General features: G+C 38.0%; 1 protein-coding gene across 18 annotated transcripts in view; it reads right to left on the reverse strand.

Annotated features, from left to right (window-relative positions):
- Positions 1 to 749: 749 nt before the first annotated feature.
- Tcf12 (transcription factor 12) overlaps positions 750 to 16,377 on the reverse strand; it is a 354,335-nt gene continuing 338,707 nt past the window's right edge. For all 18 annotated transcript variants that reach the window (XM_078049563.1, XM_078049565.1, XM_078049562.1 and 15 more), the window contains 2 exons: positions 7,932 to 8,085; positions 750 to 4,373 (listed from right to left, as the gene is read on the reverse strand). In XM_078049563.1, the coding sequence (XP_077905689.1) occupies positions 7,943 to 8,085 (143 nt within the window). In that variant the 3' untranslated portion in view covers positions 750 to 4,373; positions 7,932 to 7,942. The remainder of the gene's footprint in view (positions 4,374 to 7,931; positions 8,086 to 16,377) is intronic.

Consider the following 16,377-nt stretch of genomic DNA (forward strand, 5'->3'; position numbering starts at 1 on the left):
CTGAGGCTTCCCTTCAAGTATAACCATGGGTAAGTGTACTGAGCTACCAGTCTCTAGCTGCAGCACCTTGCTGCCATGTTCTAACAGGCCTCAGTCTCCCCAGGTCTCTTTTGACCAATGCCTGACCAAACCAGGAACATTGGTACCATGCCATAACTACTCAACACAAGACTTCTTAACGGGCAATATTTGTGCTGGTCCCTTCTGCTGCCTGCAACTGGACTTCCCCAGGCCTTTTTCAGAGCTGCTGGCTGTTTGAGACTCTACCTAGTCCTCCTCTCCCCTATTCTTTTTTATAGACATCAGACCTACATCATGGTCCCTGCCTACTCCCATTTCCTCTCTCTTTTTGTTCTCATGGTACTTCTAATAATCCTTTGTTCTTCAAACTCCATCTTAGAATCTGCCTCTAGAGAATCCAAACTGAGAAGAGCTGTTAACAGCATGACCGGCTTTTTTTTTTTTTTTTGTACCAGGGATTTTTGGTACCAGGATTACAGGCACGTGCTTTCTTTTGAAACACAGTTTGAGTGTATGTGTGCTCATAAATATCTTTTTTTCTAAATTTCTACTCATTTACCATATATATCCACTTAAAATGAAGCCATGGGAGGTCACTGAAAGAAATGTAATGTTTCATCAGATTGCTATAAAAGAACCTCGTCCACTCATATGAAGACTGGTTGACATTTTCTGGGAATTTACCCTTTACCTTTATACGGTGGCCAAAGAGGAATCATCCCAGGAGCTGGTTATAATACTATTTATTTAAAAAATATTTATCATTTATTGAGTACTTATTATATGACAGGTATCATGGTAAGAGCTTTCCATACATTGTTTCATTCAGTACTTAAACAAGTCTTGTAAGTATCTCCATTTTTCAGATAAGGAAATGGAGTTAATTAGATGTTGAATCTGGATTTGAATCAAGGACTGTTTGATGCCAAAACCAACACTTTCAACTTCTAACACTAACACACGCGCGCGCACACACACACACACACACACACACACCCCTCTCATGATATTTATTTAAAATCTGAGTTTTCAGGGAAGAAAAAAGTATGAGCTAGAAGAAACATGAATGGAAACAAATAGAGGAAAATAAAGCCTGAATAGATTAGGTCTAGACATCTGTAAAAAGAAAGAAGAGAAAGTAAATGTAGGGAGGTTTGTATGACAAGTTGTGTGTGTTTTGATCTGTTCTAATTCTGTGCTCTTGGAGATGTGACCTTTCTGAGCCTTAGTTTTTACAAATTTATAAACGAGGTGGTTGTACTGGATGATCTCCAGATTTAATTTCAGCTCTAACATTGTATATATTTTTTTTTTGGGTGGAGCTTTTTAGTTTATCATTTTGTGCAAAATCAAACCAAAAAAGTTTGTTTTTACTGAATCCCACAATATAAATAAAATCCTCTGCTGGGCCCCCAAAGTGAAAAGCACATTCAAAATTCAGAGAACCAATCTTAATAGGTCAGATACCATCCTTGGGCTGCTTAAGCAAAGGCCCTCTACAAAGTCACTATCTCTGGTTCTTGATTGACATGAAGTTCTCCTAGATAATCACTAGGATTTTTTTTTTTTTTTTGGTGGGGGGTGGTGGTGCTAAAAACTGGAACATGAGAAATGTAAAAGTGCCTTAAGGGATATTAACTTGAAAAGCCTCACTCCTGTCTTTCCATTGTCTTCATTTCCCTCCAGATCTATAAGAGCAGATTTTCTTTAGCTACTAACTGCTGTTTGTCCAACCTTTAGATAAAGGCTAGAGGCCACTATCAGTAGAAAGTACAAGAGAAATGCACAACCTGGAGAAGCTACAAGCTAGATATCACCCTAGTTCTTCCAGTCCACTGATGTCTTACTGTTGTTTCTCAGAAAAACGCAGATTATGCAGACAGGAAAAGCACATAAGCCTTTCTGGGAAAGATGAGATAGAGAAAAGAAAACAATACATAATTATATGGGAAAAAGGAATGTAAAAAACTCACTAGTTTACTATGTTAAAAAAAAGATGGCACATTTATTGCTACATAAATGTTATATACATATTGTGTTTTCTGTTACAGTGACAGAAAAAATTTTGAACTTCTCGCTGCTGGTTGAAAAGGTTTATCAATAATACCTTGAATTTGACACAGGATACAAATCTGCAATAAACCAACAATGGAAACTGGAGAACAAGATGAGAAGCAATTCATCTCGAACAAGTAGCTCTTACAATACTCCATAGGTACTACACGGTATGCTAGAATCCTACTATGGTCTTAAAATGCTATTGTAAATTTCTGATATTAATGAACAGGTTATGGTAAATAACCCTACATTTTTACTACCTAATATAATAAAATAAAGTAAGAAACTTTTTACTGAAAACTTTCGATTTCAAAAATCTAGAAAGAGTAATATTTAGAATTCAAGAAATTTTCTTACAAGATTATTGTATAAAAGACTAGCTACAGTGAAAAATAAGCCAAATGTTTTTTTCTTTCTATTTTATGAAGGAAAGCTTCTGGGCATACTGCAAAGTCTAATATAGCGAAAAAGACAACAAGCTCCGAAGAAAAAAGGCCAGGCAGTGGCATATGTTCACTCACACATCATAAGCAACAACTTCTGTTTAGCTGATTAACACTGAAATGAAGAACAAGGCCACAGATAGATTCTGATGTAATTGGAGAATATATGCAAATTAAGGTAACCAAAAAGTCCACCAAGTTCACAAATAGCTGATTTGTTAGGAATCATCCTGATTGGAGGATCTGCAGTTCTGTCTTAATTGTTTTTGTTCTTTCAAATTAACAGAAATCGTTAAGTTATATAGTGATTTGGGCTCTCTCTTCTGTGTGCTGATTGCCATTGTTGATACTGGCTATAAGGAATTACTAAGCCAAGACAACCTTGTTTAGCATGTTTTTCTCTCCCAGGGTGGTTGTGGTGGAAGACAGATTTCGTGGAAGTTCAGCGTGATGACTATGACTTAAAAAACAACTCCTAAGGGTTAGAGACAGAGGGTGCCTTAGTGCACAGTATTACAAAGGGCTGACACGTACTGGTTTAATGCTAATCTGGCTCCTCTTCTTGGGATGGGGGCAGATGGTTTGCAGTTGATTAAATCACCCACTGAATTCCTCCCCACTGACCAGCCATCCAAATGACAGAGAAATAAAGGCTCGGATAAGGAAACATGGGTGACCATTGCTCTTGTATTCCATTAGGTAATTAGCCTCAGAGTGGTGTGTTCATTTATCACACTACCTGCCTTGGTGACTACTGGGTTTTGTTTTGTTCACCATAATCACAGCCTGAAAAATCATCTTTGTATTTTAAACGTATCTTGTGCTTACTTACAGCTAACACTTTACAAGTACTATATTATGTAGTACTTACTGCTTGGAAAACAAAGCAATTTCTAAAAAGTAGATTCTTCCCTTGTAATTTACACTTCTTGCTATTATTACAAGCTTTACTATGAAACCTAGAAGCTTGAAAAGTCTTGGTTATTATTAGAAATAAAGCAATGTTTACTTGGGGGGAAAACCTAGGGGGCTGAAATTTCCCCTTTTAAAATCTTAGCAAGGCTATGGTCACAGATAGTCTCTGCTTACCACTATAAGGTGGATGTGCAGAGCACACAGGGCTGCATGGAGAATTCTGGACTGTGACCATAAACTACTCAGATTCAAAGATCAAGTATAACACCCACGAAGAGAAAATAAAAACGAATGAAAAAATGAGAGCGAGAGAAATGCTATATCAAGTAATATTTTCCTATTTCATGGAAAACACTATTCATATGGCAAAAGGATAGGAGAGGGCAACAAAAGACTTTTCCCTTCCTTTTTAAGACACTAACAGGTATGCCGGGAATGCTAAGGGCCAATGGTTGTCACTGCTTTGTTCTCTGCACGTGAACAGCTTTAACAAATGCTGGCATCTGCTGAGTATACATCAGCTTTCCACATTTAACTTTTTCCCTTTATATGTAGACCTTACAGTTCCATAACAATAAATAAAATTTGTAGTTACAATGCATTTGTCAATTCAGTTTAGGCACAAGGCAACTTCCACGGTGAGTGGAGAGATCGAGACAGTCTCTGATTGTGCAGAAGCGACATGCTGCTTGCAACAAAATGATATGCTGCAAACATCTCTTGGGCTGACGTTCTATCCGATGAGCTTCCTATTTTCACTTCTGATGGAAGTGTTCACCAGTTGCTTTGATCATAGGATTACATTTGAGTTTCTTGCTTCAAGTGTTTTGTTTTATCTTCTCCCTCCTGTCAGGTTTGTGTCTTCAGATAATCTGAGTTGTCCAAGTCCTTATGAGGAGAGGTCACCTTCTATCTAGCCTACTGATAACTCTGGAACTGTGGCAGGGAGAGAACAGGTACTAGTTAGTACATAGTTGTTAAAAATAAACACCATCCTCTTAAAACAAGTCAGTATTCTTCACTTACAGAAATGTTTGCACTAAACTAGTAGTCTGGTGACTGACTTACAAATGAGCTTCATTCTTATAGGTTATCAGTCCCACCTCTATCCCTACTACCTTATCTGAGAAGGCTATCTTCCAAGAGTCTCAATGGATGCACTGTTTTCCTCTATGCATACATACTTATGATAAATTTTAATTTATAATAAAGGCATTGTAAGAGATGAGCAACAATATTATAACAGTATACTAAAATGAAGATTTGTGTTTTGGGGCCATTGTTAAGTAAAAGTTTGAAAATAAGTATTGCAATCCTGAGATGGTGGATCTGATAATCAAGATGGTTACTATGTGACTAACAGGCAAGGAGCAAACAGTGAAGATACTGGGGAGAAAGAGATGATTCACATCTTGGGCAGGACAGAGTGAGATTTTATTACGTTATGTAGAATGGCACACAATTTAAAACTTATAAATTGTTTATTTCTAAAGTTTTCCATTAAGTATTTCTGAACCACAGTTAACTGGGTAACTAAAATCACAGCAAGTGAAACCTAAAATAAAAGGAGCTACTTCATTTAAACCACTTACGATGGAACTAGTTTAGGAAGAATATTAAATTTTCACTTCCTTAGTAAACAATAAGCATAATACTGTTAATTGACAAAGTTACGCTCCAGGATAGAAAACTAAGGGATTCAAAGCTATTTGGCTTTATATTGGTGGCAAATTCTTGTGTATGTGTATTTTGAGATGGGGTCTTACTGTGTTGTTCAAGATGGTCTCAAATTCCTGGATTCAAGCAATCATCCAATCTCAGCATCCTGAGTAGTTGGTCAGGCATGTTGCCATGCCTGACATCCTTTTATTTATATACGTGTGTGTGTGTGTGTGTGTGTGAATTTTGGTACCACGGATGGAACTCAGGGGCACTCGACCACTGAGCCACATCCCCAGCTCTATTTTGTATTTTATTTAGAGACAGGGTCTCACTGAGTTGCTCAGTATCTCACTGCTGCTGAGGCTGGTTTTGAACTTGAGATCCTCCTGTCTCAGCCTCCTGAGCTGCTGGGATTACAGGCATGCGTCATCGTGCTCAGCTCTTATATTTTTATAACCAGACATTCTGTGGTCATTTCTTAGTCATTCTGATTATAGTAGCAGTTTTCTTGCTGCCAAATCTTTTGCTGGTTTTAATCTGTTCTCCACTTTTACAAAGAACTGAAGATTACCAGGTTAACATGTAAAACCAGATAGTAGCAACCATAAGACATATTCTAAGAACAGCCTATAAAATCTATGGAATAAAGTGTATTGATGGCATGTCTCATAATCTTGAAGCCTTTTAAAATTTATTTTAAAATTTTAATTAAGTAAAAGAATATCCACATCATGGAAAAGGATAAGGGTAGAAGATATGAAAGCAAAATGAAACACAGAAGTAGTAAAAGATCAGGAAGTCATCAGGAAAAGAGAAATGAGATAGGGAGACAGAGTTAAGGGATAAAGCTAGTGGGAGACTGGGTAAGAAAAAAATAAAATAAAATAGGTAAAACAAACTGAATAGACACAAGAAAAAAATAAAACCCAGGGTCTGAGATAAAATCGAGTGTGAATGTCAAGTGTTCTTTTACATAGCCTAGTGGTGGGTACTGGGATTTGAGCATAGGAAGTTACCTCTCCTCACTCTTCTTTGAAATGATCTATCAATTTAGGAATTACTTTTCACTGAGAAATAGTGATACGCTTTTATTTTAAAACAGCAAAGCTTATTTATGAAATAAAAGTACTTAACTTTTTCATAGTATTTTATATTTTTCACAGAATATAAAACAATGGCTTGGCTTTTAGAGGATCTGCAAATTAACAAGCTCTTGCCTAAAGTCTCTTTGACACGAAAATCTATTGGACTACTGATATTTTTTGTGGGGGAAGTGGTTTGGGTTTGGTGTTTTCTCCAGTGTGCCAATGTTACTATTACTATTAACTTAACTCATTATATTGGCTCTTCCTCCCTTTTTCCCCAAATGAAATTTTCAATTGTAATCTAGTTTGATCCCAGTAGGGTTGGCTAGCACCAAATCCTTCAGAAAAAGGTGAGTTACTGACTAGTGTTTGCAGTTTAGTAAATATTCAATTAAATTCCAGACTTTCAGCTCAAAACGATAAAGCCAGAAAGTAGACCAAATGAATATATTTTTTCCTATTTTACTTTTCTACCATCTGCTTTTTACTGTTTTAAATCTGTTGATTTAAAATTCTGCTTAAGGCAGCATATAAAAATTATGTTAGAAGCTCTATTCCTTTTTATTTTTTTAGGTGTAGATGGACACAATACACCTTTATTTATTTTTATCTGGTGCTAAGGATCGAGCCCAGTGCCTCATGCATGCTAAGCAAGTACTCTACCACTGAGCCACAATTCCAGCCAGTAGTTCTATTCTTAATCTATACTAATAGATAAAATGCTACTGCTGCAAATATTTAATTACAGTCTATACTAATTTGAGCTTTCTAAATATTAACCTTACAACTTAGATACCAATGTGACTTGTACTGTATGGTTAAAAAAAAAAAAAATCACAAAGATGTGTTTAGTCCATGAAGGATAGACAAAAAATAACAGTCTTTCAGGTTGGGGATGGAGCTCAGTAGTAGAGCACTTGCCTAGTATGTGTGAGGCCTGAGTTTGATACCCAGAATCCCGGGTGAGGTGGGCAGAAAGAATAGTCTTTCAACAAATGAAACTCCACCAGAGAGAAGAGTATTCTGGTTATATCATATAACATCTTCACATTCATTGACAGATTCTAGAGGTATTAAATGATGTGCTTACAAGGGGGAGGAAGGTGTGTATTACAAACTTGTATTACTGAGCCAAATGGAAGTAAGCAGTAACTCTTTCATGTGTAGAAAATTCATGACAAAGAAGACATGGATGATTAGCAGAAAACTGCTTGCTAATAAAGCCAAGCAAGAATAAGGAGTATGAGTGGGAACAAAAATACCTTCTGATGAATGAGTCACTACATTATTTTGTACTAGGACCACAATATTCATGAGAGGAATGAGTACACAAGATGACTCGGAACAGAATATCCAACATTTCTTTTTCTTTTAAAAAAAATTTTTCTTTTTAGTTGTAGATGGACACAATATATTTTATTTATTTATTTTTATGTGGTGCTGAGGATTGAACCCAGTGCTTTACACTTGGTAGGCAAGCGCTCTACCACTGAGTCACAACTCCAGCCCCCAACATTTCTTAATAAATTATAGGACACTGTAAAACTTAGAAGAGAATAATATAAAATGACACTGGCTCGCTAATTAGATAAGAGAAAGGCAAACTGCTGTACTCTATACTCTAAATTACATATGACCTCTGCAAAGGCTAATGCCCAACAGAGAACTTTGTTCAAAGATTTTTAACTCAATCTAAGATGCATCTTAAGTGATTTCCTTGTACTTTTTTTCTCAAAGTTGTACTCACCTGGCTGATGTTTACATATGACCCATAGGGTTGGTAGATTCACTAAGCCCAGGATGGGTTCCTGGCAGCGTGGTTGGCGGCTCTGCCGATACGGCAGAAACTTTTTCTTCTTCCCTTCTCTTAAGGCAGGCTGCTTTGGGGTTCAAGTTCCTCTCTAAAACAAGAGGAAAGAACTGTTATCATTATGGCCATCCCATACTAAATGCCATTACACAGAGGTAGCCACAATGTGTTCCCACCGAAGTTCAGCATTAAATCAATCACCAGATTCAAATTCTTAGTGACCATTTGTGTTTTCTTCATTTTCTGCTTTTGATTTAGTCTTTTAGGGTTTGATTTGATCTAAATCATCATGCTACTCTTCACTTTTTGGCAAGTGTTGTTATTAGTTGACCAAGTCTCCTCAGAGTCCTCATTAGATGTGGCACAATGAATTGATATGAAAGCTGAAATCAACTATGTACTCGGAGAGAGACATCTGTGCCTTATCTAGAACTTTACCAGTATAGAAAATAATAAAACAAGAGATAGATATTTCTCTGTAGGAAATGTACTAACTTAAGAGAAAGAGATATCAATGCACACCCTATTTTTCTGCTTTTATATGTAGAGATGACTGAGTAGTTCTTTCTATTGCTAGCTGTCATTCATAGGTGGTAAAATCCTTACCACCTAGGATAGCCAAGAAGCCTGGATGGAACCCCTGATGTGGGTATTTTCTTCTTTTTCCCCCTCATTCTGTTTCTCCCTCCTTTCCTTTTTATTTTGAGACAGGGTCTTACTCAGTTCCTTAGGGTCTCGCTAAGTTGCTAGGCTGGTTTTTAACTTTCAATCCATCTGCCTCAGCTTCCCAAGCTGCTGGGATTATAGGCACGTGCTACTGTGCCTAGAAATGTACGAATTTTCAAAAGAGGTTAAGAAATTGGGTTTTACCAAAAGAATAAAAATTTAAAGCACATGATATCTAGCCCATAACTACTACTGATATAGTCTTTCTCTTGGTAAATATTGTTACACATATTTTTTATAAACTGATTAAAAATGCCCTAAAATAATATAAAGAGCTTATATATTTATTTATTTACTGTGGTACTAGGAATGGAACCCAGAAGTGTTCTACCACTAAGCTACCTTCCCAGCTCTTTTTATTTTGAGACAGGCTCTTGCTAAGTTGCTGAGTCTAGCCTCGAATTTGGAATCCTCTTGCCTCAGCCTCCCAGTTGTTAGGATTACAGGTGTGTGTTACTCTGCCCAGCTCTTTCTTTTTTCTTTTTCTGTGGAGGTGGGGATCAAACCCAAGGCTTTGTGCATGGTAAGATGTGCTCTATCACAGAGTTACACTCCAGCCCAAGAGCTTTTTTGACAAGTAACTGCACCTCTGATCAATAAGAAGAGTTTGTCTTTGCTATGTGTCATGGTCCTGTGGAGGTGACAGTCTCATATCATGACCAGAGAGACCGATAGAAGTTAAATTTACAGGTAAAAACCTAAGGAGGAAAAAGTGAGATTTAAAATTTTTCTCATGCGAGATAGGCTCACATTTCCCCTATAATGGAATATGCTCTTAGCTAACTTCGACTCTGTGTCATACCAGAATCTAGGATGCATAATTAAAACAGCTGGAAAGGATGAAAAATTCAACAAGGTGGGCAAGATCTTATAGTTTCCAAAGTAAGACAAAGAACACTTCTGAGTTGTAAAAGTAAGAATACTGTAGCAGACTCTAGGAAACAAAGTATATGTAGCTTTAAGTCAGACAAGGTGAAGGCTAGGGTCACACTTTTATACCTCTTGGTGTGTGAGCAATCCATGGAAGTATGTGTTGTGTAGCCAGAAAGATCTGATAGAGATGTTAAAGCAGAAGTCCAACATTACCTTCAGGGCATGTTCGCTTGTGTTCCCACATTTCCATTAGAGGAATTCTATCTCTTGATGTTGGGTGTAAAGCTGAAGATGTGGCAGTATCACAATGCCATCTTCTCAACGTGTTTACAGTGGCATTTCTGGTTAACTCAGTAGTCACTTTCCTTTTTTTTTTTTTTTTTTTTGTACTGGGGACTAAATCCAGGGCTTCAAGCTTACTAGGCAGGTACTTCACTACTGAACTACATGTTCAGCTCTTTTTATTTTTTTATTTGAGATAGGGTCTAAGTTACATGGCTAATCTCAAACTTGTGATTCTCCTGCCTCAGCCTCTCTAGTAGCCAGGATTACAAAAGTGTGCCATCATGCCCAGCTTACAGTCATTTTTTGGATTATTATGACTAGTTAAATATTTATGTTATTGTGACTATATGAAGATACTTGCTAAATCAAGAATTTTAGTTTCCTTGCTTATAAAACAGGTTTCCCAGTAAGTTCACAGCTATCTTGCTTTTTTTTTTAAGCAATGCTAATCCTATCACCTACTTCTCATATTATTTTTGTTCTTTTTAGATATATATGACAGTAGAGTGTATTTTGATATATTGTACATACATGGAGTATAACTTATTCTAATTAGGATCCTATTCTTGTGGTTGTACATGATGTGGAGTTACCTATCCCCTACTTAATACTCCAACAGATCTAACAGACACCTATCAATATATCTTCCTACAATCTCAAACACATCATGTCATCTATTAATCCTATTTTCTCTCCATGAAAATCTTTTCTCTTCAGATAAGCATCTTCTGTCTTTAATGAATGAAATGTTTTCTAGGTCTAGTAGGTTTTTGTTTTGTTTTCTAGGCTCTCTCTCTTTTTTATATATATATATTTTAGTTGTAGATGGACACAATATATTCCATCTATTTATTTATTTATTTTTATGCGGTGCTGAGGATCGAACCCAGTGCCTCACACCTGAGAGGCAGGTGTTCTACCACTGTTCTACCCCAGCCCCTAGATTTAGGAGCTCTTATCATGGGATTTCTCTTAGCTTCTTTTTTTTTTTTTTTTTTTTTTTTTTTTAAAGAGAGAGTGAGAGGGGAGAGAGAGAGAGAGAGAGAGAGAATTTTTAATCTTTATTTTTTAGTTCTCGGCGGACACAACATCTTTGTTGGTATGTGGTGCTGAGGATCGAACCCGGGCCGCACGCATGCCAGGCGAGCGCGCTACCGCTTGAGCCACATCCCCAGCCCTCTCTTAGCTTCTTTCCTGTGTTAAGTTCTATTTTCTGGATCTCGTACCTTAGTTTTGTTGATTGTGTCTTATTTGGCTTAAGCCAACTTTCCAGAGGCTTTCTGAAAAAGTGTACATGGGAGGTAAAATTTTAAAGTCTTTATATATCTGAAGTATCTTTATTCTGTTTTATTTTGATTGTTTGGTTAGGTATGGAATACTAGGGTGAAAATTATTTTCCTAGAGTTTTGAAGCACTGTTCCACTATCTCCTAGAATTCAGGAGTACTAGTGTCCAGAGCTCTGATGATATTTGACTCTTGTTCCTTTTTTCTATAAACTATTTAAATTTTGTTTCTAGAAGTTTTCAGATATTCTTTCTAACCCTGATGCTCTGAAATCTCATAATGATGCTTTTAGGCCATTTGAAAAAAATTATTATATTTCCCACAACATTAGATCCTAATCTTCAGAGGAGTACTCTTAGGATTTTTTGGTACTTGGAAATAAATAAGTTAGGTACCTCTATTCCATATATTTTCCTTCCTACATGCTTCCCCTCCTCCACTTGTCTCATCTGCTATTGCCTCCTTTCTCTTCTGTCCTTATAGTGGAATATTATCAGTGCATATGCCAATTCTATCAGCTTTGACTCTCTAATTCCAACTGAATCTCCTGGTGGGTATTGGAAATTTGTTTGAGAAAAGAAAATCCTCAGGTGATTCTGGGACCAGCCAGGTTTGGTAACCAATGTCCTAGCTCATTTATCTTCAAACTCACCTGGAAACTGGAATTTAAAACCTAATAGTTTTCTTATGTATAAATTATTGCCAGAAGAGATGGGAGCTGATTGAGTTATGAAAGAACTTGAGAGGATGAAATGTTTGATTATTGACTGAATCTTGTGTAATGCTAAAAGTACAAATTTGAAGGTTATATGTGAAATCTGCTAAGGAATACAAATGACAAGGATAATGTCAAAACTGTGACCATGATAACAGAAAGGCTTAAACTGGCAATGGCAGGGACCAGATGGGGTTTGCTATGTGAGGCACCAAGGCACAAAATGTGCTCTGGGAAAACTCTGAAGCTTAGAAGAGAAGCCATTCTTTCTATTATTTTCTAGGATGATTGCTGGACCTAAGTCTGCTTGCCTCCTGCTTATCTACTCATCCAGCAGGTTGGGGCTACTAGACACAGAAAGTTTTGGAGCACCACCCTATACCAGAAGAAAAGTCAAGGAATCCTAAGGATACCCAAAGCATGTCATATAAACAAAATGTATGTCTATAGAAACTGCTGGGCTCAGGAACTGCCAGTATGAAGAGGCTCTCAAATGTGAGCAGGTTACTAAAATAACTCAAAACTGCTAGAGATAAGCCCAGGAAAAAAACTGTGACTATACCAAACTCTAGGTATTGTGGGCTTCATCAAGGTTCTAGACCCTGTTTGACAGACAGCTTTGAGTGTCTTTCAAGAAAAAGTCTTTTATGTATCCTAGGGACGTAAGATAAAGAATATGGGCTTCAGGCCCAGAGTCACAAAGAAGGAAAAAGTATTTTCTGAGTATTAAAGTAATCCCTGAAAAAGTTATGGTTTGGCATATCTGAAATTTGTTCAAACTCTAATCAGTGAAAGACTCCTTAGACAGAGCTTTCAGAACCCACAGGAAGCTAGTACCCATAACTGTGACCAGAAAGACAGCAGGCAGCTGAACAAGCCTAGGTGTTAAAACCCTCTCAGACTCAGTTTCTCTGTTCTAGGTACCTACATGGGACCACTGCAGAATTAAATGTTACAAATGATCAAGATCGATATGGGCATGGTACAGTTTGTAACATTTTTCCCAAACTGAAGTATTTTTCATTTTGATGGTGTGGATCTGAGAGTGGGTCTTTCTACTCTTAAAAAAAAAAAAAAAAAGTTAGGGAGACATCTGTGGTGTTGGCGGCGGTGGTGGCCCCTGGGGCCTGAGGAGGTGGTGTGGCTGCGGGTTTTGCCCAGGGAGCGCGTTCGGGGCTGTTTCATGGCCGGCTTCATGGGGACGCCACTGATCAGCGCTGGATGTGACCTTCTCCTTGGACGATTCAAGTTCTTAAAACGTTTCAGTGTACATTTGAGGATTGAAATGAACATTTGCCAGTGTTGATAAGATTGCTACCAAGACACAGAGACTCTTAGGGTACCACATCTTACAGGCATGTGATTAGTCTGTGAATTACCTGTGCACTAACTCCAGGACAGGCCCTGAGTTGCATAAAGGAATTAGCCCCTTTCTAGGTCACCATGATGGTGTATAATGTGAGGGGGATTATGTAGAGGAGAATCTAATATGGAGAATGGGGCAATATGAGGCATGAAGGTCAAGATGAAGAGGAACTTCTTAAGGAGGAGGCAAAGACCCGGCCCAGTAAAACTGGTCTCACAAAGTTGCTAGAGTGGCTTTGAATTCAACAATCCTCCTGTCTCAGCCTTCTGAGTTGTTAGGATTACAGGATCACTAGGCAATGCTGAGCTGACGTGGATCTGGGGCAAACAGTTTGGGCCTCTCAAAATACACACTGAGCCCAGATCGGTTGCATTCAAGCTCCGGTTCGCCTGCTTCTCCTGACTCAGCACTAATGATCCCGCTGAAATAACTGGTTGGCCCTTCTGAACTTACAGAGGTAAAAGCCAACCAAGCCTTCATAGGCAGTGGCTACAGGATTGAAACGGGGCTTGGGAGAGACAGTCAGGACCCACCCGTTGCATTGGTCACCCGGCAAAGGGAACGAACGGTCACCATTTGCATGGGATACCACCATGGCAGAGAACTGATGTCACGGGCGGAGTAGATAACTTCATTGAAACCAGTGGCGACAGGTGTGTAACCCCCTAGCCTTCCCTCTCCACACAGCGGGGAAACCTTAAGGGCCCCTCCCAGTTCTCCTGTGAGCACGATAGCCAGACCGAGGGAATAAGGAGTGGCGCGGGACTCGCAGCATGGAACTCCCGGCTACCGCTCCCACCAGTGCTGACAACTGAGGTCTCTTGTACCAGCTACCGGGGGTGTGGCTACCGGAGGGCAAGCAAATAGGCTGGGGGTTCTCAGCCCCAAGCTCTACAAACTTAGGGTCTGAGGGAGGCAAACAGGGAGAGTGTGCCCAGGCGTTCATGAAAACAGGGCTCCCAGGAGCAGCAGACCTGGCGTGTAGCCAGTATTGTGGTGAGTGTCACAGGTGAGCGGGGTCTGGCTTGAGGAAACACAAGAGAAGGCCCTAGACACTCAGGATTGGAGAACCGCCCAGTCTGGGAGGAAGAGCTGCTGCACAGTAATTGGTTCCCACCTATTGAGAGGAGAAGCTTGGCCCAGTGGGCACAGCTCCACCTACTGGAAGAGAAGCTGATCGAACTCTATGACTGCATTTATTATTATTATTATTATTATTTTAAATTTGGGGTTTTTTTCTTTCATTTTCATTTTTTTGTTGTTGTTCTTTAACTTTTTAAAAATGTTTTTAATTTTTTAAATTTTATTTTATTTTATTATTATTATTTTTTTAAAATTTTAATTTTCATTTTTTAATTATATTATTATTTTTCTAAACATTTTTTCTTTCTTTATTTTCTATTTTTTTTCTCTCTTGTCTTTTCATTTCTTTTCAATTTTCTTATTCCCCATTCCTTGAATTCTACCTGCCTACTCTCATTCTCTATAGTGACTTCTTCCCTTCCCTTCTAATACCTTTCCTTCCAAGCATAAAATTAATTTATAAGAGTAAACAGTAACTCAGCAGTCAAACAGAACAAGAAGTAACATGAGCAGCATGAAAAAGCAAGGAAGAAAAGGAGTACAAAAAATGAAGGACAGCCTAAATATTCAGGAGGACCTAGAGTCATCAGAAAAATGGTCATAAAGAACTCAAGGAATACCTTAGACAGATGGAATGGAACCTTAAAGAGGATACGAGACAGCAAATCCAAACAGTGAAAGAACACATTGAAAATGAATTACATAAACAGGTAAAAGAAGAAGTTAAGCATCTTTATCAGGAGATAGAGATTATAAAAAAAATCAATAATTCTAGAAATGAAGGAAACGATAAACCAAATTAAAAACTCAATTGAGAGTATCACTAACAGAGTGGAGCAAGTAGAAGCCAGAATGTCAAATAATGAAGACAAAATATATCATCTTGAAAAGAGTCTAGCCAACTCAGAAAGGCTGGTAAAAAATCACGAGAAAAACATCCAAGAGATATGGGATAACATAAAAAAACCAAACTTACGAGTCATCGGGATAGAGAAAGGTACAGAGATTCAAACCAAGGGAATGAGTAACCTGCTGAATGAAATAATTACAGAAAACTTTCCAGAAATAAAAAAGGAAACGGATATACAAATTGTAGATGCATACAGGACACCGAGCACACAAAATCACAGTAGACCAAAGCCAAGACACATTGTTATGAAGATAGCCAATATACAGAACAAAGAGAAAATATTAAAAGCTACAAGAGATAAGAGGCAGATTACATTCAGGAGTAAACCAATAAGGTTAACAACGGATTTTTCATCACAGACGCCGAAAGCGAGAAGATCCTGGAACAACGTATTTCAAACACTGAAAGACAATGGATGCCAACCAAGAATTCTGTATCCAGCAAAATTAAGCTTCAGGTAAGACAACGAAATAAAAATCTTTCATGATAAACAAATGCTAAAAGAATTTGCAGCCAGAAAACCAGCATTGCAAAGCATCTTGAGCAAAACACTACACGAGGAAGAAATGAAAACCAACAACCAAAGCCATTAGTGGGAAGTGCCTAGGTAATGACAGAGGGCGGGGGGGGGGGGAGGTAATCATGGAGAAACAAACTAAATTAAAAAAAAAAGATAAATAATCAAACATGGCTGGCAGTACAAACCATATATCAATAGTAACTCTAAACGTTAATGGCTTAAACTCTCCAATAAAGCGACATAGGCTGGTGACATGGATTAAAAAAACAAATCCATCAATATGTTGCCTCCACGAGACACATCTGATTGGAAAAGACATACACAGGCTGAAGGTGAAAGGTTGGGAAAAAATATACCACACACGCGGTCCTCGTAAGCAGGCAGGATTGGCCATCCTCATACCGAATAAAATCGACTTCAAGACTAAGTTAATCAAAAGGGATAAGGAAGGACATTATATACTGTTAAAAGGAACCATTCACCAACAACACGTAACAATTATCAATATTTATGCACCAAATAATGGTGCTGTGACATTCATAAAACAAATTCTCCTCAAGTTCAAGAATCAAATAGACGACAACACAATAATTATGGGTGACTTCAACACACCTCTCTCA

The sequence above is a fragment of the Ictidomys tridecemlineatus genome, chromosome 5 (assembly GCF_052094955.1).
Source record: "Ictidomys tridecemlineatus isolate mIctTri1 chromosome 5, mIctTri1.hap1, whole genome shotgun sequence".
In the NCBI taxonomy this organism is placed as follows: Eukaryota; Metazoa; Chordata; class Mammalia; order Rodentia; family Sciuridae; genus Ictidomys; species Ictidomys tridecemlineatus.